Source organism: Drosophila arizonae, chromosome 5 (genome assembly GCF_054131065.1).
Source record: "Drosophila arizonae isolate 15081-1271.41 chromosome 5, UAZ_ARI_1.0, whole genome shotgun sequence".
NCBI lineage: Eukaryota > Metazoa > Arthropoda > Insecta > Diptera > Drosophilidae > Drosophila > Drosophila arizonae.
In genome coordinates this window covers 17,252,200-17,276,119 of record NC_142925.1, presented here as the reverse complement: position 1 = coordinate 17,276,119, position 23,920 = coordinate 17,252,200, and the positions used below count along the sequence as shown (strand labels likewise).

Genomic DNA, 23,920 nt, shown 5'->3' with positions numbered 1-23,920 from the left:
AAATATTTTTCAAGTCATAAAATATTGATAAAGGTTTAGAATTAAAATATGTATATACATATACCATATACAAGTATGTCGATATCGCGTGATGTTCCCACAAGAAATCACAAAAAGTATTTCATAAGCTTATGTGTGTAAACTCTATCTGTATCTATATCTGTACCTGGGAAATCATCTAGCCTGTATATTTATTAGCATTCATAGGGGAATAGATGGATAGATGAAACAAAAAATGCATATAATATAATGCTTTTCGGTAATTAAGGTCTTTATTATTGCGTATTACGCATTTTGAATATCTTCAAGAACTCTGTCATAAAGTATTTCCTTGATGTTCAAGCCCCAAAGGAAGTCCAAATGATTCCATTTCACTTCGGGCAATCGATATGCACGTTTCAGGGTCTTTTCATCCAAGGTCATCCGTAGCTTGTCCACATCTATGAGACTGGCGAAGTAATCGTTATCACTGTAGTACAGATAGATGGGTACATCAATGCCAGCGACATCGTAATCTGGCGGTGTTTTGCTACCATATTCCTTCTTGTTTCTAGTCGAGCCATAGTCGAACTGACGGAAATGTCCAGAATTGTATTCCTGCAGATAGTGGAACATTTGATTGATTGAGCAGCCAGCCGGTGTTGTTGCCATAATATCTGGAATCATTGACGCATTCAAATACGGCGAGTTCCAGCCTCCCATCAGGAAGAGCACATTGGTGCATATCACTTGGGAAATTGCAGCATCACGGCATAGTAGTGAGCCCATCAGCTCCATGGCCCTAGTGTTTGGCATGAACTCTGCGCTACCGAATAGCTCGATAAGAGTGTTGGGCTGTCCAAACAGTGGTCCTGCCACCTTGGCAAGCGGGCTTTCCATGTGACCCATCCAGGCAACTGGTGCCAGCAAATGTGCCGAACGAATGCGACTTCTGAATCTCTTGATCATCGAGTTCAAGACAAAGAACGAAGTTGTGCCCTGCGAGTGGCCGACATATTGCAGTTGATCCTCGCCCGTATGATATAGGACGTAGTCCATCATGGCTGGCAAGTCATAGATGCCAATGTCATGCCATTCGAAATTCCAGAAAGGCTGAAACAGTGGAGACTTATCGGCATGCTTCCTCGAGTAGGTGTTGCCGCGAGCATTGCCCATCCAGACATCGTAGCCGGCATCCGATAGAATGAAGGCCAGGCCATTAGTGGGACCGCTTAGAACCCAGTCAGACGAGGAGCAGAGCAAACCGTGCATCAGGAACATAACTGGACGATGACCATTATCACCAGTGTTCTTGGAGTAGGGTATGCGATGCATTGTTAGAAGATATCCATCAGATGTTTGCACTTGATGCTCCTCAATAGGATAGCCATATTTTTTTACAATAGACACCTTATAGATGATAATTTGTTAGTTAACGATGAGTTTTAATTTTGTTACGTTAATTTTAATTTACCGTTGTTGTTGAACTGCTGCGGCCGGCATTGGAGGGCAAAGCTGTGACGATGAAAGCTAGAAAGAGTTGAGCTGCCAAAAATCGTAGCAGCCACATTTTAAACACAATTAAATGATACTACTGACCGCTGCAATTATATTGTGCACATGTGAAGTTCAACTATCCCTTATATACCTCCTGGTTAGTTTAATCAGCCAATACAAAATGCTAAAGCTTCAATCATATATTATTAACGAATATTAATAGATAACCAGGCGACATATGTAGGCTTCCTGATTTATAGCATTCAGAATTAGTAGATTTGGTGGAAAAACAAATTCAACATGATTGGTATAAATAGAAATCGTATGTCGTTGTTGATAAAATAATATGCGTCAGGATTTTATTTATTGTAGCAGTTTAATTATATTTTAATTCAAAGAATTCCCGCCAATATTCTTTGAAAAATTTCTCTTTTGACTACTTATTTAAAACCCCCTCCATCGTAAATGATACCTTTTCTATATTACAACAATATTAACTCTTGGCATTTTAATTATAGCTATTGAAATTTTTCTGCTCAACTTTAACCACAATTTGGTCATTTAATATAGCTAGGTGTCGTTTCTACAACTATAGATAAATTTAACATTTGCATCGTTTCATACTGTTAAAAATATTTGAATAACACACCCTGTGTCGCTGTTATCTAACAGTTTTGGTTAGAATTGTTTAATAACACAACAAACAAGCCGCATTCAAAAGTAAAAAAGTAAATATAAAATGCGGGAAAGACGAGAGCGTGAACGAGAACGGGAAAGAGATCGTGAACGTGACCGAGATCGGGATAGAGATCGCGAACGAGAACGAGAACGCGAGCGGGACAGGAACCGCGAAAGAGATAGAGAACGGTACCGCTCCAAATCCAAATCTCCTTCTCGCAGCAATAGAAATAGATCCAAATCAAAGAAGAAAAAGTCCAAGAAATCTAAGAAGTATTACAGACGGAGTCGCAGCAGCAGCCGCAGCTCATCGCGTAGCACGACACCTCACAGTTCCCGCAGCAGTTCTCGTAGCCGACATAGTAAGGGTAGGGACAACGATACTCGAAAATCGAAATCTAGATCCGTATCACAACGCAAAACCCGAGCACCCAGCTCAGAAAATTCTATACGCCCGGCCACTACCTCGACAACAACTGTCAAAGGCATTGACTTATTGGATGCCAAAGTGCAAAAGGCTCTGGAAACCATCGACGAGGACACATTCAAGCCAAGTGCCTTCTTTAGTGCACGCGACCGAGAGGCACAGGAAAAGGAGAAAGTAATTATTGACTTAAATAAGGAAACTATAATCGTACCCAAACCAAGTGACTCTGTGACCGCAAAAGAAGACGACATATTTCATCCCAATGTGAGTTTTATTTTAGATTTCTTTGCATTTCTTATACTTTACAAGTGTGTTTTCAGTTTTTGGGCGATACAGAACTAAAGGCAGAGAAGTGGCTCCGCAAACTTTACAATTATCGTCAAAAGTATATGGAGCAATAATAACGTATGTTAATTTAACAATTAATAAACAATAAAAGCTTACAAATGTCTTAAAAAATATCACTGCCAGTTTTACGGGCTCGCATCAGAGCTACCTCTGGTGTTAGTTGTTCATTTTCTGAGGGTTCCTTTGAACTACCATCGGCTTCCAGCTTGCCAGCTTTGTAATCAGCCATGATCTTTTCCGAATAGACAGCATTGAAGAGATCCAAGCTGGTGAATTCAGATTGAACTACTTCGGGTGCTTTGTACGACACATAAGGCTTCAGCTTACAGCCAGTTAGATCGGGCACAATGATTTCGGGTATTTTCTCAGGTATTTCCACATATTGACCATTTATAGTGATGCCTGTATCTCGAACTCCTCGTTTCTGTATTGGAACCGGTGGATTGGCCATGGTCCGTTGCGCTTCTTTTACCACACGTGTTCCACGCTTGCTATACACATTGAATTTGCGGAAATTGCGTTTGCCAGCCACAGGCGCAGTAGTACTGATAGCTCGTGCATTGCACTTTACTGAGAGCGACAAAAGTTTAATACAGTTTTGCATTTCTTCTATTAAAATCTGCTGGTTAAATAACAAATTGACCAAGTTGCAGCAAAAACAGCTGTTTTCCTGCGAGCAGCCAATCTATCGAAGTCTGGCAACTTTTGTTTTGGCATCGATACATACGAAGTCTGGCAGCACCACAGCTGAGTAATTTTCGAGAGCGTATAATTGTGAAATATAAGTTAAAGCTTTCTGCGTATTTTATATAAATTTCTTCAAAGAAGTATAATATCATTCAAAGTAGTATCATAGACGGATCGGATATAAGTCATAATTTCTTTCTCTCTCAAAAATAATGGCGTCTGAAGGTAAAGAAGTAAATGCAGTCATCCAATACAATCTAAGTATTGTATTTTTTTGTTTCAGTCAGTAAAACATTCGATGACGAATTTGAGGAATATTGGCATAAAGTATTCTACATCACCCCAAGTAAAGATACTAAATGTGATCCGTCAGTACTAGAGTATTTTGGAGTTCTACGTTTAACTGACCTCCGATCTCCTGAGCGAAAATTGTGGTACATCTATTATGCTAAGCAACCAGAAGTCGATGAAACTCTAAAACGTATTTTCCACAAGTACGGCAAAAAAAATATGTGTGAAATTTTTCGGAAACACACATTTAGCGGCGTTGCATTGCGTGCCAGAGTAAAAGCCTACTTTGATGATAAGAAGTGGCATGTGAAAGGCAATTTACTAGAGGCTCCAGCGAAAAGCTCCTACAACAACGATCAAATGATTAAAATAATGACAGAACTCCACCATGAGGAACGGAGAATGCTTTATAGCTTTTTGTGTATGAAACATAACGGAGTCATGACTTACTTTTATTAATGGGATTCCAATTTGGAATTTTTTTTATAAATCTGTGATTTTTTATAGTTACATTTAAAGTAACAAATTATATTTCCTGTTATTAAGTTTTTTTTTATAATAAAAGAAGGAAATTAATTATTTGTGATGGTTAAACTTAACAATTTGTGATTATAATTTTAATTTTAAAATATCACTCATATTTTGTAGGGTTACATGGAAATTGTTGTTACTTTTTTTTTACTGATTTTGTTTAATAGCTTTACGAAATTCCTTTTGCCAATATTTTCAATATAAACAATTTTCTTACGCAGTCTGGCAGCACCTAAACGAGCTGAGTATCGATACTTGATCACTGACAGCTTTTGACCAACAAAATTTATGAAAATCACATTATTGTCGAAGCTTTTAAGTTTTTCATATAAATTACAATGACGACATTAACTACTTGGGCATAAGCCAGCTACACGTCGAATAACTACACTCTATTTACATATCAAGCGAGAAACGACGTTTAACAAATAATGGCGTCAAATGGTAATTTAAAAAAAAGTCAACAAAAATAAGCCGACTCAATCAAGGCATGATTTTCTTTTCAGATATTGATTTTGATGAAGAGTTTGAGAAATATTTGCATCAGATGTTCCATATCAAACCATGTGATGTGAAATCCAAATGTGATGAATCAGTTGTTGAATATTTTGGAGTCCTAAGTCTAACTGACATCCGATCACCGGAGCGGAAGTTGTGGTACATCTATTATTCCAAGCAACCAGAAGTCGATGAAACCCTTAATCGTATTTTCCATAAATACGGAAAAAAGAATATGTGTGAAATATTTCGGAAGCAAACGTTTAGTGGAGTTGCCTTGCGTGCCAGAGTAAAATCTTATTTTCAAGATAGAAAGTGGCATGTGAAAGGCAATTTACTAGAGGCTCCTGCGAAATGCTCCTTCAACAGCGATCAAATGATCAAAGTAATAACAGAACTGCACCATGAAGAACGAAAAATGCTTTATAACTTTTTGTGTATGAAACATAATGGAATGCGGAAGTATTTCGATTAATGGGATAGATTATTGGTACCTTACTATTTAAAAAACCTGTGATTCATATGTTTACAATGAAAATAACAAATTATCGTTTATTATTGATCTTATATTTAAGAATATTAAGTGTTAAGTAAATAAAAGTAATAGCTTCTATATTTGTCAAATCTTCACTTCAGAAATTGATTGATAAAGCTATAAACCGGCTACAGAAATCTTATCAGCTGTTCCACACTTCTAATAAATTGATACGTCTTGGAAAAAGTCTAAAATGCTAATTTTTTTGCGTTACTGTTGTTGTAATAGTTAAAAACCAAGAATCTGTAAGTACTAATCAAATAAATATATTCAATTCTATCGTTATTAATCGAAGAAATTACAAATTTTGTATTGTATTGTTTACAAGTTTTACGAAATCACATTCAGCTTTAAGCTCAAAATAAGCTAAAGTTTCTAGCGCACTCTGGCACCGCTTCCATGGGCTGAGTATCGATATCGATTTAGTAGCAGCTTTGGGCCAACAAACTTATGAAATAAACATTCAAGTGGAAGCTTTCCAAATATTTCACATAAATTGCAATGACGACATTAGCTATTTAAGCTCCAGCAAGATAAAAATCAAATGAGTACAACTTGTGTATCGAACGAGAAACATAGTTTAGTTTCCCTGCATACGTAAATAATGGCGTCAAATTGTAAATAGAAAAAAAAAATAGACTCTAATAGAATACAAATAGAATTTTTTATTTTTCAGTTGTTAATTTTGATGATGAGTTTGAGAAATACTTGCACCGCATGTTCTACGTTAAGCAAACTGAAGAGACATCCAAATGTGATCCCTCAAATATTGAGTATTTTGGAGTACTAAATCTAACTGACCTGCGTTCACCTGACCGCAAATTGTGGTACATCTATTATGCTAAGCAACCAGAAGTCGATGAAACCCTTAATCGTATTTTCCATAAATACGGCAAAAAGAATATGTGTGAAATATTTCGGAAACCAACATTCAGTGGCGTAGGATTACGTGACAGAGTAAAGAGACATTTTCAAGATAAGAAATGGTATGTAAAAGGCAATATTTTGGAGGCTCCGCCTAAGAGTCCATACAACGACGATCGTATGCTTAAAATGATAACTGAATTGTACAATGATGAGAGGAAAATGCTCTATAATTACATTTGCATGACTCACGAGTCGTTTATAAAATACCAATAATAATTAAGTGTATAATATATTATTTACAAATTCTGTGATTCATACATGTATAATGTACAATAAAAGTAACAAATTTTCCCACTGATTAGTTACTCTGTTTACGTAGTCGTATAAAAAAGCTTTATTGTCAATGTATTTTATGAAAGCTTACAAATAATAATATTTCCATAACATGAATATTTATAAAATAGAAGACATTTATTGTCTACAATTTTAAATATGATTTTGAATATTGAATGTTTGGTCGCATTTTGAGACAATAAAAATGCAAGAAAAAATACCAAAAACTGTTTAAAACATTATTTCTATTAATTTTTTCATTATCGATATCGAAAATATTTCAGCCCTGCATACGTTCTGCGTGCCTTGTTAGTTGACATTGAATTTGAAGCGGATAAAGCATAATAATAAAACGTATTGGTTAATTTTAATATTTTCACACCTAATAACATGGTAAGCATAGATGCAAATCTGCCACTTTAAGGATCTAACTAAAAACATTCCAACACGCGGTACATGATTGTACGAACTATAGTCCACAGGGCTCGTTAACGTGACGGCAAAGGAATGTTTACATTTACATCGAATTGATAAACACAAATGCGGTTACAGGTATGCGTGTTAAGCAACATCTGTGCAATACTGCAAACAGTCAAACATTACAATTGTCTTTCAGTTCTGACAATTCATACTCTTCTTCGTCGGCGTCCTCGGACAGTTCTCGTTCCCGTCACCTTCGGTGAGTATCGAATGAGAAATTGAGTATCGAGTAAAGATTGACAGGCGCCATCTCAGTAGGCGAAATATTTTGGCTACATATTAAACTGTCAACAGGAATCTTTCATTTGGTTTAGCTTTTCAAGCGAGAAGGTTCTTTCCTCAGTTTTTGCCAAAAAAAAAAAAAATAATAATTTACTTCAAAATGTAAGAAAAACATGAAATAAACTGTTTATATTTCAGAACAGCATATTATCAATGCTGATAGAAGAGCAAGCAAGTTTGTTTCTAAAACGCAATGTGGTGAATCGTATACAAATCTTACAGCAGCTCAATTCTCAATTACTCAAGTGTCAAAATCCGAATCACACATTTTTACAATCAAGATGCACTGCCAGCAAAACCAACTGAAAATCTAACCTATTCCCATTCAAGGTCGGACGGTGAAGCCTATGGGAGTCGTCATCACAACTACAATTCTAAATCAAATTCTCAACATCGTCGGCGCTCGCGCTCTGGGTCAGATTCGCCGTTGCGTCATTATTCAGGCCGGACGTCTCGCGATCGTCAGCGCATGCGTCAGGCACGCGTAAGTAGCACCAATTTAAATTGAGTTTCTACTGCTAAGCATTCATGACAACATCCTGTCGCAGGATCATCCACAGGCTAGCCGCTGCATTGGAGTCTTTGGCCTAAATACCAACACCACAGAGCAGAAGGTGCGCGAATTGTTTAATAAATTTGGACCCATTCAACGTATTCAGATGGTTATCGATGCTCAAGTATGTTAAATTTTAAAGTTTCAACTTATTTATCAAAATGCCATAATCTGTCTGTGGGCAACTTGGAACTTAGCCTCTTCCAAGTGTCATCTTTCTTGGCTATATCATATATAAGTACAACAATAATGAGTGTTTGTTATGTGAGCTACTAGCAATTCACTAAAGGCTTGTTGTAACATCCATATTTTAGTTTTAATCATTATGGATCTTTGTATTACTTATTGATACAATACGTTCATAAGTTTAAAAATCAGCTAATACTGGACACTCCGACTAATTGAAATAAAATTTGAAGACTAATATAACGCAGTTTATATTTTGTTCTATATAAAAAAGACTAAATATTTACCTTTGCTTGCTTACATTACAACTATTACAGACTCATCGTTCTCGTGGTTTTTGCTTCATATACTTTGAGAATCTCAGTGACGCACGTGTTGCTAAGGATGCCTGTACAGGAATGGATGTGGATGGCCGCCGCATACGCGTCGACTATTCGATAACTCAACGTCCACACACACCCACTCCTGGTGTGTACATGGGACGTCCATCACGGTTTGTATATGCATATTTCAAGGTTTAATTGTCATTACATGAGCTTTTCATGTTGTAGCCCACTGGGGAGACGCTCTCGTGACCGTGACTTTGGCAATCGAGATAGCTATCGTCCTCGTCGTCGCCACCGCGAAGAGTCATCGTCAGTATCGCCATCAAATCGTCGCAAATATCGCAGCCGTCATCGCTACGAACGTAGCCACAGTCGCACTCGCAGTTACTCTCGTTCGCGCTCTCCACGCAAGCGTAAGTTGGCAGATGATTTTTATAGTTTACAAAAATTACCGAATATCCTTGCAGCTTCTCGCGTCCAATCGCGTTACTAATGTGCCAATGATTGTGTGCTTGTGTGAATGGATGACTAGTTCACAAGTACAGCAAATTCAAAGGCCCAGCACGAGGATATAGACTGAATATTTTGTTATTGAATCCCTACACTTCTCCCAAAAATCGTTTGGCAGCATGACCTGTATAATTATTATTATATAGTTTCCATCCCGCCTAATCACAATTAGTTGATAGTTTGTCAATATCGTTGGGTACGTTTTGTAGAACGTTGTCACCACATATTACGCGTTCCATCCTCAAAACTTAACACGCGTAAAACACATTGTGATATGTATTTTAAAAGCAACTGCGTAAATTGATAACAATAAACTAATCAAACTAACAAAATACTTTTTAATGTAAACTAAATTACATGTTAAATGTGCTGTACGTGTGCAATATGTATTTAAATGCATTTGTTGGCAATCACACGTCATTTTCATACACTGTTTTATGGTAATTATACAATAAATTAAACAATAATAAACATAAATCAGTTCACGTATGCCTTTATATGGCGGCTCATATTTGTCATCTACGAAAACGTAACTCATGGATTCGCTGCTGCTGCACCTGCAGAAGATGTCGCTGACGTCGTTGCAGTACCTGTTGTGGCCTGCGTTGCTCGAGACGTTTTGTATGCTAGTTCCAAAGTTTGCTGTATAACTTGCATATCTCCTTCAATGCTTCGCGCCCAATTCTCTACATCACCGAGTTCCTTCAGAGCGCTACTAAAGTTGTCAATTAATTGCAGCCATTGATGCGTCTGTTTGGCAAAGTTGGTAGCACCCACATGCAACTGTTTGGCTTCCACATCTAAACGCTTTTGATTTAAGTATGCTTGCGCCACTCTATTTTATAATAAGTGCAATATGAGCATAATATAAGTAATTTTCTGCAAAGCATGCGTACCCAACATTTAGATGGTCCACTAATGCCTGGGTCAGTTCGTTGGAAGCTTCAATGGCTTCTTTGCGACGCACTTCTTGCTCCTGCTTGCGCTTCGATTGCTTAGAATGGTGCTCTTTAACCATTGAACTCAACATCTTGTACTAGGATTTCGATTTTGCTAAAATTCTATAGACTCAAAAACAAGTTGTTTTGCTAGCTGACAGAGATGTCAATATTGCATATCAAGTCAGCTGTTCACAAATCTATCGATTAAAAAAATCTTTCGGCTAAAGGTATCGATTATTGGCTTAAAAATGGAACCAGTATTTATTGAAACAAATGTTAATTTACAATTAGCATATTCTGGTTAACAATTCAAAAGCACCAGTGCCGTTTCGCACAGGTAAGCCCACCATTAGACGACTTGATGGTGAATTTAGCTCGTCAGGGCGACCAAAGCCAGCTGCGCTGCGCAGAAACTGCAAGCTCGATTCGAAGGACATTTGCTGTAGCGGCGAAGAAGAGTGTTCCATGCCTTTGCGTGAGAGCGGCTGGAAAGTGCCATCAAAGGTCATGTAGTCGGCAATCAGTGACAAATGCCTGCGATCCACGGTAATTCCGTAAACTTTGAACACATTGCTGACTTCCTTGACAATGACCTGGGTCGCAGCTTCTATGCCATATGTACGTGCTATAGCATGAATATCGTTAGAGTACAAACGATTCAGATCCAGGATTTTGTTGTGCTGGAACATTTCACCAATGTTGATTCCATCTGTTTTCAACAGTTGCTCATCGTCATTGCCCTTGTAGATTATAGCGCGCTTTATATGCGGCACTTGATGTACAATACTCTTAGCGGCCAATTCGCGTATAATAGATGTCAGATCAGGCTTCTGGTAACGCACGCTGAGATTAAGCTTCACTCGGCACCAAAGATGCTGATCTTTGTCGTAGGTGTAATCCTGCACCATTTGGTTGCTCAGTAGCTTTTCCACCGACTTGTCATCCACTTCATTATTTTCTTCGTTTGCCTGTTCATTTCCGTCTGCATCCTCTTCATCGTGCTCGTCTTCGTCATCTACAAAATAAATATAAGAAATATATAAGTTAAGATATTTTAAAATGAATGCCTTATATTTACCATTGGCATCTATAATTTCTTCAACATCATCCGGATCGTCATAGTCATTTTCGTCGGTCTTACGCTGCTTAAGCTTAATGCCAGTTGCATCATCGTCACCCTATCGCAGATAAATTGTTTACAGTATTAAATTATATTTGCATCTATTATAAATTTCTTTACTCACGCCATCATCTGAGGAGTCGTCATCATTGTCTGCTACTTTTTGTGGACCAACATCATCAGCAACATCCAATTCTTGATCATTGTCTTCGTCCTGTCTGTTGCCACCCTCCTTTTTCTCATCTACCACGACGCTGTGGAATTATTAAGGTTAGTTGTTGAGTTCGCAGAAAATCAAATACTGGCTTACATTTTTGAAGTCTTCTTGGCATTGGACACCTTTAGAATGGCACGAATAAGCTGCTTGAAGAACGTCTGATGCATGTATTTGATAATACGCTTAGGCCTCACGCAGAAATCCTCCTTGTACATCTCGCGAGGGAGGAATTTAAAGTGCAAGTCGTAGACATATGCTCGTTCGGGTTCCAGGGTCAGGCTTGTGTTAACGTGCACGGCTATATGGTGATAGAACAGCATATTTTTATGGGGAATTCCAGTTTTCAATTCTTTAAATACTTACATTCCAGCAGACTGGCTAGAGTCACACAGTTGAGCGAAATGCGCAGCTTCTCCGCATTTAGTTGCTGTCCCGGTTTGATTGGTATATCCATTGAAGGGGTCTTGATATTTGAAGACGCCAACATGAGAATTTCGCGAAGGCGCGGTATACCCAGAGTGACGTTCATTTCACCACGGCCAGCAAAATGGAAAGTATTCAATGTCATCTGGGTGGACGGCTCGCCAATCGACTGAGCTGCAATCAGACCCACTGGTTCGCCAGGCGACGCTAGCGCCTTAATGCTCTTCATGTGCATAATGTCAGAAATGATATGCTTCTGTGCTGGATGCTTGGCTGCATAGTCCTCGATTAATTGACGTGTGCGCTCCGAAACTGAACCATAGTAATTGTCTTGTTTGTATACGGCAACGGTAGGATCGGGACAGCGTGCATACTTCTTGCGATACAATGCCTTGTCTTCAGCATCTGCCTTCTTCCACAGCTTGAGCAGCCCCTCATCAAACCGCCTGCGTCCCGTCTTGGCATTTATCTCATTGGGTCGGTCAACTTCCACATCGTTACGAAGCTCCTTCGAAAAGTGTGTGAATGCCGCATACAATTTGGCTGGCTTCTTCTTCTGCCAGCTCTTTATGTGCTTCTCGTGGCGCTTCACTTTGGCGAGGCACTCTTCATCCTTCATCAGCTGCAGCTGGCTGGGCCGCAAAACGGCCTTAGCGTTTTGTGTAAGGAAGTCAGCGCAGAACTTTCCGTTAAAGAACTTGGCCTTTAGTATGTCCAGACCATCCTCGCCGTAAAGAAACTGCACCACACTATTGTCACTATCGCGCACAGTCAGATCATAATGTACGCTCAACCCCTCCAAGTGCTTGATTAAACAGCGCTGCAGATAACCGGAACGGGATGTTTTCACAGCTGTATCGATGAGACCCTGTTTTGAAACAGAATGATGCGTTATTAAGAAAGCTCTCATATCAAAATTATAATGTATAAACTTACTTCACGACCAGCCATGCAGTGAAAGAAAAAGTCCTGCGGCTGTATTCCTGTCATGAAGCGACCATCAATAAAGCCGCCCGATTTCGGGGATGTCTCAAATGACGTAAAACTGGGCAGAGATTTGCCAGATATCATCAACGGAGGTCGTTTACCTTCCAGCTCAATTTGACCTAGCAGGCAAGAGATTTGCATGGTGTTAACCATGGATCCTTTCGCGCCCGATAGAACCATCAGTTGCAGATTGTTTGATGGAAACTTGCTGATGAGCCCACCAGGCAGACAAGTTCTAAAGAATAAATAAAAAAAATATGATATCTTAGTCTTTACATAGTCGATTGCCCACTCACTTGTTAATGTCATTTGTGTAGCCATCTAACATAGATTTGTATTTGCGATCGAGCAGAACTCGGAACTTTGCATCCTTAACATAGGCAGCCTCCATTTGTTCGGCCAGCTCATCGTGTGGCGGCACATCGTCCAACTCCAGAGCAGCAGCAACAGCGCTATTGCCCACATCGCGGCACTCGTGAATGATCTTGCGGCGCTTGCGGTCTGCCTCTTCGGTTACCAATATATCTTTGACGCCCAACGTGAAACCCTCGAGCTGCAGAAAGAAGGTGAATACCTTTGTGAAGGCGGTGAGCAGACGCGTGGACACATCACCGCCATACAGCTCGTACATGCAGTGGATCAGACCAAAGGTGGTTGCGCCGTACTGCTGCTTGTCGAGCACGCCCACAAGAAGCTCGCCGTTACGTATTTGCACCTGGCTCTCACTCAACTCTTGCTCCTGGGGAGTTGAGCCACACAGAGGCTTACGCGACCTGGCCACATTCCAGTTCTGCAAGAAGAAAGTGGATTTGTAAATAGGTTACAAGATACGCTGAGCTCCCATTACTTACCTTGCCGCCGATTTTGGCAAAGGAATCCAAGTTGATGCGCTCATATCCATCCGGTATCAAATTAATTATTATAGTTGAAAGTACTTGCTTTCCAGACCACAATATTGCGGGCTTCAGTATAGCCGGTGGCAGTAACTTGACATTGCCCTTGAGATGCGACAGGCCCTGGAATACCAACTGCTGATAATCTTCGCGATTGAAGAAGCGACCGCGTATGGACAGTTTCACGCCCGAAATGACCTGATCCTGAATAAGGCCTCCCAGTGGAGTGCCGTCCTTGGGTACCAGGTAGTTGCTGGCCACGTTCACAAGGTTGTAGGCTTCGGCGCGTGCTACTTCGCTTTGGGGATAGTGCGCATTCATCTCGTCACCATCGAAATCAGCATTGTAGGCCTTGCAGTTGGAGTAGTGAAGGCGAAAGGTCTTTTCGCCATGCAATATGCGGGCCTTGTGCGCCATAATTGAGGGCTTGTGCAGCGAAGGCTGACGATTGAGCAGCAGCACGTCTCCATTTAGAACATGGCGATGGACAATTTTAACGCCATCCTTCGGATTGGACAGCAACAGTTTAGCCATACTGGCGCGCTTGGCCGCATTGTCGGCGGGTATGTAGGTGGTCAAGCCTTTGCTGTCTTGTATGTAGTTGGCGCCCGGATGCACATCTGGTCCATTCATCACCATTTTTCGCAACTCAATGACATTCCATTCGGTGACCGGCACCGGATAGGAGAGCTTGCGCGCAAATATGTCCGGTATACCGATCTCATCCACATCGATATTGGGGTCGGGTGTGATGACGGTACGCGCGGCGTAATTGACACGCTTGCCCATCATATGCTTACGTATGAGACCCTCCTTCTTTTCCAGCACTTGTTTAAGGCCCTCGGCGGACTTGATGTCGCGCGACATGTTGACGTCGAGCAACACATCCACCGAGCTCTGCAACGACAGCCATGCATTATAGAGCTTCTCATGTCCGCTAGCGCCGCGCATGTTTTGATAGGCTGCTCTAGCTGCGTCATTCAATTTGTCCTGCTGCCCCTTCATAAATTTGAGTATCACATTGAGGACATGATTGTTCTCAATTATGTTTACATAGATGTCTGTCTGCGGATTCCCCTTCATCATGTCGTTAATAACGTTCATTGGGCGGGCACGCGGCGGTGTAACTGGTATCGTATCCATGAAAAATATATCAACGGGCGAGTAATCTTCGCTGGGGCTTGACTCGCTGCTGTTCAGGTTTAGCACCGGCACGAGCAGCTTAAGAAATTCCGGATAGTTTTCATAGATCTTTCGCAGATAGCGCCGGCACTCATCGGCAAATATAACCTTGTTCTGGCCACTGCTTTCGGGCACATCGCCTATTCTGTGATATGAAAAGAATTGAATTTATAAATGTCTACCAATTGGTAACTACAGGCGCAAACTCACCGTTCCTTCATATCAGCAATGGTCACATAGTAGACAAGACGGCGATGCAAGTAGCGAACAAAGCGCATGGACTTGTTGCAGTGTCGGCACTTTTTGCTGGAGCCACGTTGCAGAGCAGCATGCGTAATGGCTGTGCGCAAGGAGCAGCTTGTCTTAGTAGCATTGCTGGCATTGCTCACATTCTTGGCCAACATCTCTTGAACCGCTGCGATGCGCGGATGCACAGCATCGCCGTTGTCCAGTTTCACCATCTCGTCTGTGTTTTGGCAAACAACTTCTGATTTAAACAACTCCAGTTCTTGCGCTTCAATAATATAGCCAGCGTCAATCAGACGCAACTGAAGCATGATAATCTCGCTTTCATGATCTAGGGACATCGAATTAGTAAATTAATTTCACTTCTGTCTTATCGCTCACCTCTCATTTGCAGCTTGTGACAGTGCAGACAGAAGATGCATAATAATCGCTGCACCAGTTTAATGAAGAACGGATTGTAGACCAGTGAGCCGAGTTCAATGTGACCCATATGGCCGGGACAATCTTGCATTTTTAGACATGTGCCGCAGGGATCCATGCAGCGGCCATAGGAGCCCAATCGAATGTCGTATAGGCCACCGGGTATTGGATGTCCCAGTGCATCAAATGTGAGGCCAGTGATTATTTTAACCACGCTCAGTTTCCGTATCTCCTCGGGTGTGAACACAGCGAACTCCAGGTCCGAAGGAAACATGTGCACTTCTGGCGGTCTTCTTGCACCCATTTTAAGGTAATTTTGTCTTAAATTTACAATTAATAGATTCCTTTAACCAGCAGCGTGCAGCACGTGTATTTGAAGACAACGCCGAATTTATCGATGAAAGTAACGAACACATCGATACGGCACCGTTTCGATATATCGATACAAATAATATTCAAAACAAAGAATAATCAATAAAACGGGGCTGTTATGAATAGCAAATGCGCGCTAATTTAAATTTGAAATTACGCAATTTTTATCTTTATTCAAAGAAATAATAATGTAAATAAGTAAATACTTAAACATATACGAAATGTTTCACTTCAAATAGATTCTTTGGTAATGATTAAAACTTATCACAAGTCAACTGGTATTGCCAGTTCTTAATAGCCATATTTTGCTCGTATTTGTTGCGGACAGTGTCCATGAGTTCCGCAGCAGTTGCCTCATCTCCATTAGCTGTTGCTCCGTCGCCGCAGCCATCTCTTGCTCTTCCTCCTGTTCCAATTCCGGTAACTCGGGCAATGTTTGTAGCCTTGTTACCCGCTGATGGATCATCGTACGGTTGCAACTGTCTTGGACGTCGCATCCGGTTACTCGGTGCTGGTTCTCGCTCTCGCTCTCGTTCCCGCTCATGTTTCGCTGTCCGACCACCTTTGCGCCAGGACTCGACATTGGCCACACTCGTATCAGTCCCATGCTTGGCGTTGCGTCCAAAGATGGTCGTCCAACGAAACCACTTTTGTCATAAACCATAAGAAGGCTCTCCTGATGAGATGCGTCCGCTGAGTGGCAACTCGCGCCGCAGCAGATAGACACACAAGCCGAGGCAGCCAAGGAGGAGGCACACGAGTCCCAGCATGGCATAAAAACCTTGGCGATAGCGTGCCGCATCCGCACTGGCCTCCAAGAGCTTTACACGCTGCGTCAAGACACCGCCACTGCCATCGCGGAGTTCGCCATCCTGAGTGGAAGGCAATAGCACCTGCCAAAAGCCATAAACACGTCGCAAATGATTGCCGTATCCGGAATCTAGCTGATTGTTGGTCACATACGAGTTGACATTGCCCTGCCGATAGTTGTCATGGCGGTTTGTCCTGGACAAGCTGCGATCTGTGCCGATCCCAATTTGCTGTTTACCGTTTATTAGATCTTCAATGGCGGCTTCGTCCTCGCTGGTTGGCAGTTCTAAGCTCTTGGTCAGCTCTCCCAGGGCATAGATAAAGGGACGTTGCTGTGTGTACGGCTGCCAGGCATCGTAAATGCGTCCGGGTGTGGGATTACCACCTTTGACAAAGTTGGCGAAGGAGCCGCGCAACTTGCGGCACAGCTGCTCCTCCTCGGCGCTGAAACGGCGACGCGCAATCTGCTGGAATAAGCTAGGACCGAGCAGGAGCGGTAGGTCGGCGCTATGCGAGGCGCCGCCAAACAGATTCTGTCTGCCGCGCATGTCCATCGCATGGGCATGGGACTGGTCAAAGACATAGGCGTAGCTAACACTGCTGCTATTGTTGAGTAGCTGCAGCAGGCGCAGGAAGGGCGTCTCATAGAGTGCCTCGGACAACAGTCGCTGCATGCCCCACAGCAGCTGAGTGACCGACGCATCGTCGCTAAAGTAACGCCAGCGAATGGCTACCAGTTGAGTGTCGCTCGCACCAGCCTCCAGCTGTGGATTCATTGAGCGTAGGACATTTGACAGCAGCGTTCCATTGATATAGCTGTGCAGGGCCTGCTGGCCATCGCGTGCCACATCCAGCCAGTAATCCTGCATGAAGGCGCCCTCATTGGAGCCAATGCCCAGAAGCATAGGTGGCAGAGAAACATTAGCCAAGCGCTGCTCCAAATCATCAGAATGGGGCAGCTGCACGCCCAGCTGCATGCTGGCATTGCCGTGATTATAGACGCTTTCGTAGGCACGCAGTAAATCCTCGGAGCTCTTGCGGCGTAGGCAGCTCAGCAGCTGACGATGCTGAGCCTCCTCAAACTGACAGCCCAGCTTATGTACGAGAGTGCGACCCGTGGCCACAATGCGCTGCTGATGGCCAGCACTCAAGGCGTACAGCACAGGCCCCGGAGACATCAGAATCAGTTGCTTGAACAACGAAGTACCATCAGGAGCAGGTTGCAGTGCGATGGCTAATGCCAAAGTAGCTCCGCTACCATGGCCCAGCAGCGTCAATTGATCGGCATTGGCTCCAAAACTGACCGCATTGCGTTGTAGCCAACGCAGCGCCATTTGAATATCACTCAATCCATAGTTGCCCGGCAGCTGGCGATGATCCTGACCCAACCCCAGCCACCCATAAATATTGTTGCGATACTGCACGCTGACCACAACAATGCCCTCGGCGGCGGCGAAGTCCATGCCGTTTATGCGATTACGCGGCCAGTCATAGGCAAAGTCCTCTCCGCTAATGATGACCAGCATTGGCAATTTTCCATAACGCAAGCCCGACTCAGGTGTCCAGATGTTTAGATAGAGGCAGTCCTCGCTGTTGCTTGCAGCACGGGATATGCTGCCATCGGCGCTCTCGTCATAAATCGTATTTGATAATTGCGGACAAATGGGCTGCATCGCTGTGGCTTGAAGCGTCCGGTTCCACCCATTATGCGGCTTGGCGGCCTAAATGAAATAGAAATATATGAAATTTTAGAGATTATACTACTTATTGATGATTAATTGATATCGATTATTCTGCATAACAGTCTGCTCAAACCAATATTACAGTCTGTTAAAGGATATGTTACAATTACATACGATATCACTGTAAAACTACAGTATAGGGGAATAAATTAAACCTACCGCAAATCGTAGCGATCCCAAAGGCGCCTGTGCATAAGGTATTCCCAGAAATGCATAGACAGCACTTCGTGCTCCGTCTGGAAAAACTTTCAGCTGAAAGGGAAGCAAAAGTTCAGCTTGTATACATATTTGAATATTAATTTAATACTCACACCAATCAGATCGCCCTGCTCCAGTTTAATATGCGTCTGTTGGGCCCAGCAGCCCCACAAGCTGAGCCAAGTTAACAGCAGCCAGTGGAAAAGTCGAAATAGTTGCATCTTTGGAAGGTCTCTTTCACTCTCTAGCACATATTAGGAAGCATTTACTCTTGGACTATTTTTGCGGAATTTTTGCTGATTTTTCTCTGGTTTTTTCTCCGCTGCAATATTCCACGCAGACTCCTTGACGCTGTAACGAAAACTAAAAAAATAAAAGTATTGTACTCGTTGTTGGCAAACGCTGGCTAAAAGTTTATGCTAGAATTACTTCAATTGTTTTCTGGTGTCATTATTGTTAATGCGGTTGCTCTGCTCTGTTCGGGAATCATTCATGCATTCAGGAGATCAACACAGCCAGCGACACCAAAACACCAAACAACAGGTAGGTTTACAGGGTTGATTGTTGTCTAAATACATGAATATGTATATGTGTGTGTGACTAGCATATGTATGTGTGTATTTGTTGATATATGGGTTGTTATAGGCTTTAGCCAGGGCGACTCCCATGCAGACTGGAACTGAAGCCCATAACTTTGAACTCAAAACAACATCAATTGTTGAATGTTCTCCCATTGGAGTGTGTTTTGTAAAGTTATCACGGGTGGGTTACGACAAAACTTTCGCAATATATATTTCTATATATATTTAAGTTGGTCAAATACGTAGTCAAGAAAACGAATATACTACTTGCTTTCAACAGTCATGCCACATTATACATTCCAGTGAGGCATCAAGAAACCGCTGGCAATGATGTGTATATTGCGATGACTATAAACATAAAAGTCGTCTTTTATAAATAAATTAAGAAAAGTAGGCAAACATACATATATTATATTCCCATTAGTAAATTAGAATGCTAACTCTTGTTGCTCGCATTCTGTCTCAAGGGAACTTGTAGAATTTAATTAATATTAACAATTTAATATTGAATAATATTGAAAAATAAAAAATAGAGTGATACAACTGCTGAATGTTTCAAAAGCTGTTATGCGTATATATAGAAAATATAATATTTGCATGTGTGTACAATATATCTAACATTTACCTATATTTATTTCGGATATTCCTCCGTTAGTCAGTTATCACAATTTCCAACTTTTGTGGCAGCCCTCGTTTTGCTTATTTTGTTTTTTATAAATTTCAAATTTTTTATTGAGTTTTAATTTTGCTGCTGCAAAATTCGCAGACTGCGACAGAGAGAGAACTTTACGTCTATGTTTGTTGTTAAATGGAGCTATCGGAGCTTTGGGCATGCAGCAGATAATGTACCATAATATTGGTTTAATTCCGGACCAATGTGAGCAGCAGCTGCTGCTCTCTCACTCTGGTGGTGGATTTGTTTTCTTCTTCTTTTTTTTTTTTTTGCTGGCTCTGTTAGACGAAGCGCAGTTCCGGTCAACGTCGGAGTTGGAGATCGACGGTGCTGGGTCATAATTAACATCTATGTTGTCATAGCAACTTGTGCTTCCATTGGCTCACGCACAGTTATGCATTTAATTAGTTTTTTTTTTTTTCGAGAGCAATTTCCAGACGCGGCGTGAAACACGACGCAGAACAGAGGCTGCCAGAGCAGAAGCAGAATTTTTCATTAATTATGAAGCTATATAATACACATTTAAATTGCCATTTGCCTGAGTTTGCCTCGCTGTGTATCGAGTGTACAACTCTTCTCTCTCTATCTCGCTCTTCCTCTCTCATTCTCCCCTACTCTCTCTCTGTCATCTAATCAATTTATGGCTGTTAAACGTGGGCGTAGCTTTCGATTATTTTAAATTGCATTGATGGCGTCGTTTGGTCAATGGGTCAGTCTCTCTGTGGGCTTTGGACTATTTATTACTATGACTTAAAAAACACAGGTAAAATGTTGTTAAAGAAAGAACATAGGTAACATGTCCACACACACTCGCACTCGCCATCAATTAATCTTTAATTCAAGCCTTTTTGTTTGACTAAATATTCGGGAGCATTTCGAATTGGCCAAAATCAAATAAAGCTGTCCAGATTGTTGGCAGTTGGCAGCAAAAGCTGCTGCGGCTGCGGCTGCTGCTGCTGTCGTTGCTGTAACATTTGGGCCTTATCCGCCGAAACTTGTTCAATAAATTCGTCATAAAAACGTTTGACACAAACTTGGCCAAAACACTTGAAGCACTAGAAAGCAACAGCAACAACAACAACCAACAAAATGAAATGTGCCAATGCAAATATAACAGCAACTGAGCAATATATTTGGCAACAGCAACAAAGTTCCGAGTCCAAATTATTTATTTTTGTTTGAATGGGATGCTGCACACAAAGTTTTTGGCTAATGAAAATGTACATGATATTGGAGAGAGTCAGAGTCAGAGACTGTTTACATATTGGCAACTTCTTTATTCAATTTCAGTTCAATAAAAGCCAATTGTCGACTCTTATTAGACATCCTTGCCATATTTTGTTGAGGCGATAGACAAAATCCAAAACATTTTAGCCAGGCTGTGCTGGCAGGTGGGGCAAGCCAAAGAAAGGGGTTGTGCCTGATTGAGCTCTGTCTCTCCTCTCTCTCTCTCTCTCCCTCTCTCCCTCTCTTAGCATACTAGTAATTCAATTTTGATTTAGATTTTTCAACAATGCATGGCATTCATTTTGTTGTGCTCATAGTTATTTATTTTGCATGCTCCTCTTCATCTTCTTCTTCCTGATGCTGTTATGTTATGCATACTTGACGTGCAGCAGAGTGCAAATATTTTGTGCTGCTTTAGATTTTACACAGAGGCATATTCTTATTGCAGGCTTTGCCAACAATTTGTCAACACTTCGAAACAATTTACAGTTGTGGTTGCTGCTCATGAAACTTTTCAAATGCAATGCGACAGGCCAGAACATGTCAAGTATGCATGTGTGGTCTGCCTTGTCCTTTGCTTTAATTTATTTTTGCATTCTTTATTCAATGTTCATAATGTGAAATTCCATTGAATGTTAATTAATTTCAGAATTTTTGGCAATTTTTAATTGGATGTTTAGTGCATGTTTAGTGACGTTTATGAGTCAGACCCCCCAAGCAGTAATGCCAATTGCAGTTGTGGTACTAACAACAGGAATTATTTCGGTTTTCAGCGCTCACATCAGCAACAATGCAGCATAATATAATTATGTAATTAGCTGGAGCAACAGCAGTGCCAGCAAATTTGTGAGAGAATGTTTAGCAAAACAATGGCCAAAAAGTTGAAGTGCTTGTTTCGCTTCTGCTGGTTGCTGTTGTTGTTGCTGTTGTTGCTGTTGCTGTTGCTGCTGCTGCTGCTTTAAGCCAAATTGTGGCAGACATTTTGTTTATGCAGCTAAATCCTACACGGCCTGCACTTAACCAGCTTGTATGTAGACACACACTCACTTACACACACACAGAGACATACATACATATGTAAGCGGCGTGACTGTGTGCTTGTTTTACACGTGCTCTTTATAATTAATGCTAACAAATTTTGCGTTGAAAAGGAACTGAAAACATAAGCGACTCACTCGCATAGCCCACTTTAGCGCCAGCAGCATTCCAGTTGGCTTAGCAGAGAAGCAGCAGCAGGAGGTGGGGTGGGGGGGTCTGGCAAATGACTCTGTGAATCAGTTCTCCAACCATTTTGTTGGCCTACTCAGCTAGCCACACAAATAAGCTAACAAAAATGAAGCATATGCAGAAAAGCAGCTGCTGCTGCGCGTCCTTGGCAATGTCAGCTGCATCAGGCAGCCACCAAACGACAGAGGGCGCCACTGTGCATGTAACACAGGCAATGTGATTCTCAAATAGTTGCATTTCATAATGATTAATATGCATTTCTGTATCAAAAATATACTAAATATAAATAAATAATACTAAATGTATATAATCATATATATAAATCATACGTATAAAGAATAACAATTGGGATAATTTTAAATGCTTGACCCAATACCCGCATTGAGTAATAAATACATGGAGGGGGTGCTTAATCGGTCCATTTTAGACTTCTGAGTCAGTTGCAATCATGTGATCAGATGCTGGGTATAAAACGGCTGGGATTCTGTGAGGCAAACATCAGTCGCAGTTGAACCCAAGAGCTGCAGCAAAATAAGAGTTACATTGGTGATTGGATACCTAGTGGTGATTGCTGGCTGCACGCTGGGCTGAGCAACCTTCGCCGAAGATCAACTCGAAACGGAGTGGAATTCCTACAAGAGCGAGTTTGGCAAGATCTACGATGAGTCAGAGGAAAGGTTGCGCAAGCTGATCTTCGGGGATAATAAGAAAATCATCGAAGCACACAACGAACGCTGGGCCGCAGGAGATGAGGGCTACGAGATGGGTCTGAATCAGTTCTCAGACATGCTGCCAAACGAGGTCAGCGAGGCGATTGGAACAGATGCTGAAACGGGATTTGATGAAGATGTGGAAGTGGACATGGAGTCCTATGATTGGAGCGATGATGAAAACTTTGAGCTGTCACCCAAGGTAAACTGGACCCAGCTGGGTGCAGTTTCGCCCGTCGCGTTTCAGGGACACTTCAACACCTCCTGGGCCTTTGCTGCGGCTGGCGTGACGGAGAGTCGTCAGTTCATTAAATCCGGAAAACTGCAAGTGCTCTCCAAGCAAAACCTTGTCGATTGCTGCAAGGCCGAAAGCAATTGGCTTCCACGAGCTCTGGTGTGTATTAAGAAGATGGGCGGCATTGACACGGAGGCTTCGTACCACTACCGTGGACTGACCGGCAAGTGCCAGTTCAAGAAGAAGTCTGTTGCTGCCCGAATCAACAAGGTTTTCAAAATATATTCCAGAAACGAAAAAGCTTTGGCATACAGCGTGTCCCAGGGTCCGATAGCTGCTGTGATTCCATTTACAGCGATTGTCCACTACAAGAGCGGCGTCTACGACAATCCCCACTGTGGACAGAGCGCCAATTATGCTGTGCTCATCGTGGGCTACGGCCATTGCAAGCATTTCGGAGACTATTGGATCCTCAAGAGTTCTCTGAGTCCCCACTGGGGGGAGAATGGCTACATGAGGCTGGCACGCAACAAGAAAAATCTGTGCGGCATTTCCAACAATGCCTTCTTTCCAGAAATGAAGTAGACGCTCCACAAAGTGCTTTAGCATTACGGAGTGATTCATTAATTTACTTTATTTACTAATCATCTGAATATTAAACTCCAATTAATTTTTCTAAAAATATGCCAATAAATAAATCAAATGTAA

General features: G+C 41.7%; 11 protein-coding genes across 13 annotated transcripts; 6 read left to right on the top strand and 5 right to left on the bottom strand.

Moving 5' to 3' along the window:
- Positions 1-247: 247 nt before the first annotated feature.
- On the bottom strand, positions 248-1,611 carry LOC108615823 (lipase 3). The gene is made up of 2 exons (XM_018010626.2): positions 1,454-1,611; positions 248-1,389 (listed from the first exon to the last, which is right to left on the bottom strand). Exons 1-2 carry the CDS (start codon positions 1,547-1,549, stop codon positions 286-288), a joined length of 1,200 nt encoding a protein of 399 aa, XP_017866115.1. The 5' UTR covers positions 1,550-1,611; the 3' UTR covers positions 248-285.
- Positions 1,612-2,124: 513 nt separating this feature from the next.
- LOC108615829 (uncharacterized) lies at positions 2,125-3,499 on the top strand. The gene is made up of 2 exons (XM_018010637.2): positions 2,125-2,845; positions 2,902-3,499. Exons 1-2 carry the CDS (start codon positions 2,216-2,218, stop codon positions 2,980-2,982), a joined length of 711 nt encoding a protein of 236 aa, XP_017866126.1. The 5' UTR covers positions 2,125-2,215; the 3' UTR covers positions 2,983-3,499.
- On the bottom strand, positions 2,834-3,533 carry mRpL41 (mitochondrial ribosomal protein L41). The gene has a single exon (XM_018010639.2). It carries the CDS (start codon positions 3,531-3,533, stop codon positions 3,033-3,035), a length of 501 nt encoding a protein of 166 aa, XP_017866128.1. The 3' UTR covers positions 2,834-3,032.
- Positions 3,534-3,675: 142 nt separating this feature from the next.
- On the top strand, positions 3,676-4,483 carry LOC108615834 (uncharacterized). Its single transcript, XM_018010643.2, has 2 exons — positions 3,676-3,841; positions 3,900-4,483. Exons 1-2 carry the CDS (start codon positions 3,829-3,831, stop codon positions 4,364-4,366), a joined length of 480 nt encoding a protein of 159 aa, XP_017866132.1. The 5' UTR covers positions 3,676-3,828; the 3' UTR covers positions 4,367-4,483.
- A 136-nt stretch (positions 4,484-4,619) lies between these two features.
- LOC149268588 (uncharacterized) lies at positions 4,620-5,560 on the top strand. The gene is made up of 2 exons (XM_018010640.2): positions 4,620-4,882; positions 4,945-5,560. The coding sequence occupies exons 1-2, from the start codon at positions 4,870-4,872 to the stop codon at positions 5,409-5,411; spliced, it is 480 nt and encodes a 159-aa protein (XP_017866129.1). The 5' UTR covers positions 4,620-4,869; the 3' UTR covers positions 5,412-5,560.
- A 319-nt stretch (positions 5,561-5,879) lies between these two features.
- Positions 5,880-6,696, top strand: LOC108615832 (uncharacterized). Its single transcript, XM_018010642.2, has 2 exons — positions 5,880-6,088; positions 6,148-6,696. The coding sequence occupies exons 1-2, from the start codon at positions 6,076-6,078 to the stop codon at positions 6,609-6,611; spliced, it is 477 nt and encodes a 158-aa protein (XP_017866131.1). The 5' UTR covers positions 5,880-6,075; the 3' UTR covers positions 6,612-6,696.
- A 217-nt stretch (positions 6,697-6,913) lies between these two features.
- On the top strand, positions 6,914-9,342 carry tra2 (transformer 2). Of its 3 annotated transcripts, none has more exons than XM_018010630.2 (8): positions 6,914-7,064; positions 7,147-7,223; positions 7,288-7,350; positions 7,764-7,917; positions 7,994-8,110; positions 8,490-8,665; positions 8,724-8,911; positions 8,966-9,342. In XM_018010630.2, the coding sequence occupies exons 1-8, from the start codon at positions 7,062-7,064 to the stop codon at positions 8,989-8,991; spliced, it is 804 nt and encodes a 267-aa protein (XP_017866119.1). In that variant the 5' UTR covers positions 6,914-7,061; the 3' UTR covers positions 8,992-9,342. The 3 variants fall into 3 exon arrangements, with proteins under 3 accessions (XP_017866119.1, XP_017866118.1, XP_017866120.1); XM_018010629.2 differs by having other exon boundaries at positions 7,982-8,110; XM_018010631.2 differs by lacking the exons at positions 6,914-7,064; positions 7,147-7,223; positions 7,288-7,350 and adding an exon at positions 7,385-7,535 and having other exon boundaries at positions 7,982-8,110.
- Positions 9,343-9,368: 26 nt separating this feature from the next.
- On the bottom strand, positions 9,369-10,133 carry Blos1 (biogenesis of lysosome-related organelles complex 1 subunit 1). Its single transcript, XM_018010644.2, has 2 exons — positions 9,905-10,133; positions 9,369-9,843 (listed from the first exon to the last, which is right to left on the bottom strand). The coding sequence occupies exons 1-2, from the start codon at positions 10,036-10,038 to the stop codon at positions 9,543-9,545; spliced, it is 435 nt and encodes a 144-aa protein (XP_017866133.1). The 5' UTR covers positions 10,039-10,133; the 3' UTR covers positions 9,369-9,542.
- Positions 10,134-10,171: 38 nt separating this feature from the next.
- Positions 10,172-15,831, bottom strand: Polr1A (RNA polymerase I subunit RpI1). Its single transcript, XM_018010608.2, has 10 exons — positions 15,399-15,831; positions 14,982-15,348; positions 13,548-14,916; positions 12,993-13,486; positions 12,646-12,931; positions 11,650-12,577; positions 11,380-11,584; positions 11,194-11,323; positions 11,028-11,127; positions 10,172-10,964 (listed from the first exon to the last, which is right to left on the bottom strand). Exons 1-10 carry the CDS (start codon positions 15,739-15,741, stop codon positions 10,237-10,239), a joined length of 4,950 nt encoding a protein of 1,649 aa, XP_017866097.1. The 5' UTR covers positions 15,742-15,831; the 3' UTR covers positions 10,172-10,236.
- A 131-nt stretch (positions 15,832-15,962) lies between these two features.
- On the bottom strand, positions 15,963-19,947 carry LOC108615818 (carboxylesterase 1C). The gene is made up of 4 exons (XM_018010618.2): positions 19,766-19,947; positions 18,673-18,922; positions 18,521-18,613; positions 15,963-18,340 (listed from the first exon to the last, which is right to left on the bottom strand). The coding sequence occupies exons 2-4, from the start codon at positions 18,778-18,780 to the stop codon at positions 16,463-16,465; spliced, it is 2,079 nt and encodes a 692-aa protein (XP_017866107.1). The 5' UTR covers positions 18,781-18,922; positions 19,766-19,947; the 3' UTR covers positions 15,963-16,462.
- Positions 19,948-22,475: 2,528 nt separating this feature from the next.
- LOC108614969 (procathepsin L-like) lies at positions 22,476-23,920 on the top strand. Its single transcript, XM_089471166.1, has one exon. The coding sequence runs from the start codon at positions 23,030-23,032 to the stop codon at positions 23,795-23,797; it is 768 nt and encodes a 255-aa protein (XP_089327292.1). The 5' UTR covers positions 22,476-23,029; the 3' UTR covers positions 23,798-23,920.

Excerpts from the sequence above, each read along its gene's own strand:
- LOC108615823 (XM_018010626.2), bottom strand. The coding sequence starts at position 1,549 with ATGTGGCTGCTACGATTTTTGGCAGCTCAACTCTTTCTAGCTTTCATC. Across the intron at positions 1,390-1,453 it reads GCAGCAGTTCAACAACAACG|GTGTCTATTGTAAAAAAATA; the intron begins GTAAATTAAAAT and ends ATCATCTATAAG.
- LOC108615829 (XM_018010637.2), top strand. The coding sequence starts at position 2,216 with ATGCGGGAAAGACGAGAGCGTGAACGAGAACGGGAAAGAGATCGTGAA. Across the intron at positions 2,846-2,901 it reads ACGACATATTTCATCCCAAT|TTTTTGGGCGATACAGAACT; the intron begins GTGAGTTTTATT and ends GTGTGTTTTCAG.
- mRpL41 (XM_018010639.2), bottom strand. The coding sequence starts at position 3,533 with ATGCAAAACTGTATTAAACTTTTGTCGCTCTCAGTAAAGTGCAATGCA.
- tra2 (XM_018010629.2), top strand. Across the intron at positions 7,351-7,763 it reads TCTCGTTCCCGTCACCTTCG|GTCGGACGGTGAAGCCTATG; the intron begins GTGAGTATCGAA and ends TTCCCATTCAAG. Across the intron at positions 8,912-8,965 it reads TTCGCGCTCTCCACGCAAGC|CTTCTCGCGTCCAATCGCGT; the intron begins GTAAGTTGGCAG and ends ATATCCTTGCAG.
- Blos1 (XM_018010644.2), bottom strand. The coding sequence starts at position 10,038 with ATGTTGAGTTCAATGGTTAAAGAGCACCATTCTAAGCAATCGAAGCGC. Across the intron at positions 9,844-9,904 it reads GTGGACCATCTAAATGTTGG|AGTGGCGCAAGCATACTTAA; the intron begins GTACGCATGCTT and ends ATTATAAAATAG.
- Polr1A (XM_018010608.2), bottom strand. The coding sequence starts at position 15,741 with ATGGGTGCAAGAAGACCGCCAGAAGTGCACATGTTTCCTTCGGACCTG. Across the intron at positions 12,578-12,645 it reads ACTGCATGGCTGGTCGTGAA|GGTCTCATCGATACAGCTGT; the intron begins GTAAGTTTATAC and ends GTTTCAAAACAG. Across the intron at positions 11,324-11,379 it reads GCCAAGAAGACTTCAAAAAT|CGTCGTGGTAGATGAGAAAA; the intron begins GTAAGCCAGTAT and ends ATAATTCCACAG.
- LOC108615818 (XM_018010618.2), bottom strand. The coding sequence starts at position 18,780 with ATGCAACTATTTCGACTTTTCCACTGGCTGCTGTTAACTTGGCTCAGC. Across the intron at positions 18,614-18,672 it reads AGCAGGGCGATCTGATTGGT|CTGAAAGTTTTTCCAGACGG; the intron begins GTGAGTATTAAA and ends CTTCCCTTTCAG. Across the intron at positions 18,341-18,520 it reads TGGGATCGCTACGATTTGCG|GCCGCCAAGCCGCATAATGG; the intron begins GTAGGTTTAATT and ends TATTTCATTTAG.
- LOC108614969 (XM_089471166.1), top strand. The coding sequence starts at position 23,030 with ATGGGTCTGAATCAGTTCTCAGACATGCTGCCAAACGAGGTCAGCGAG.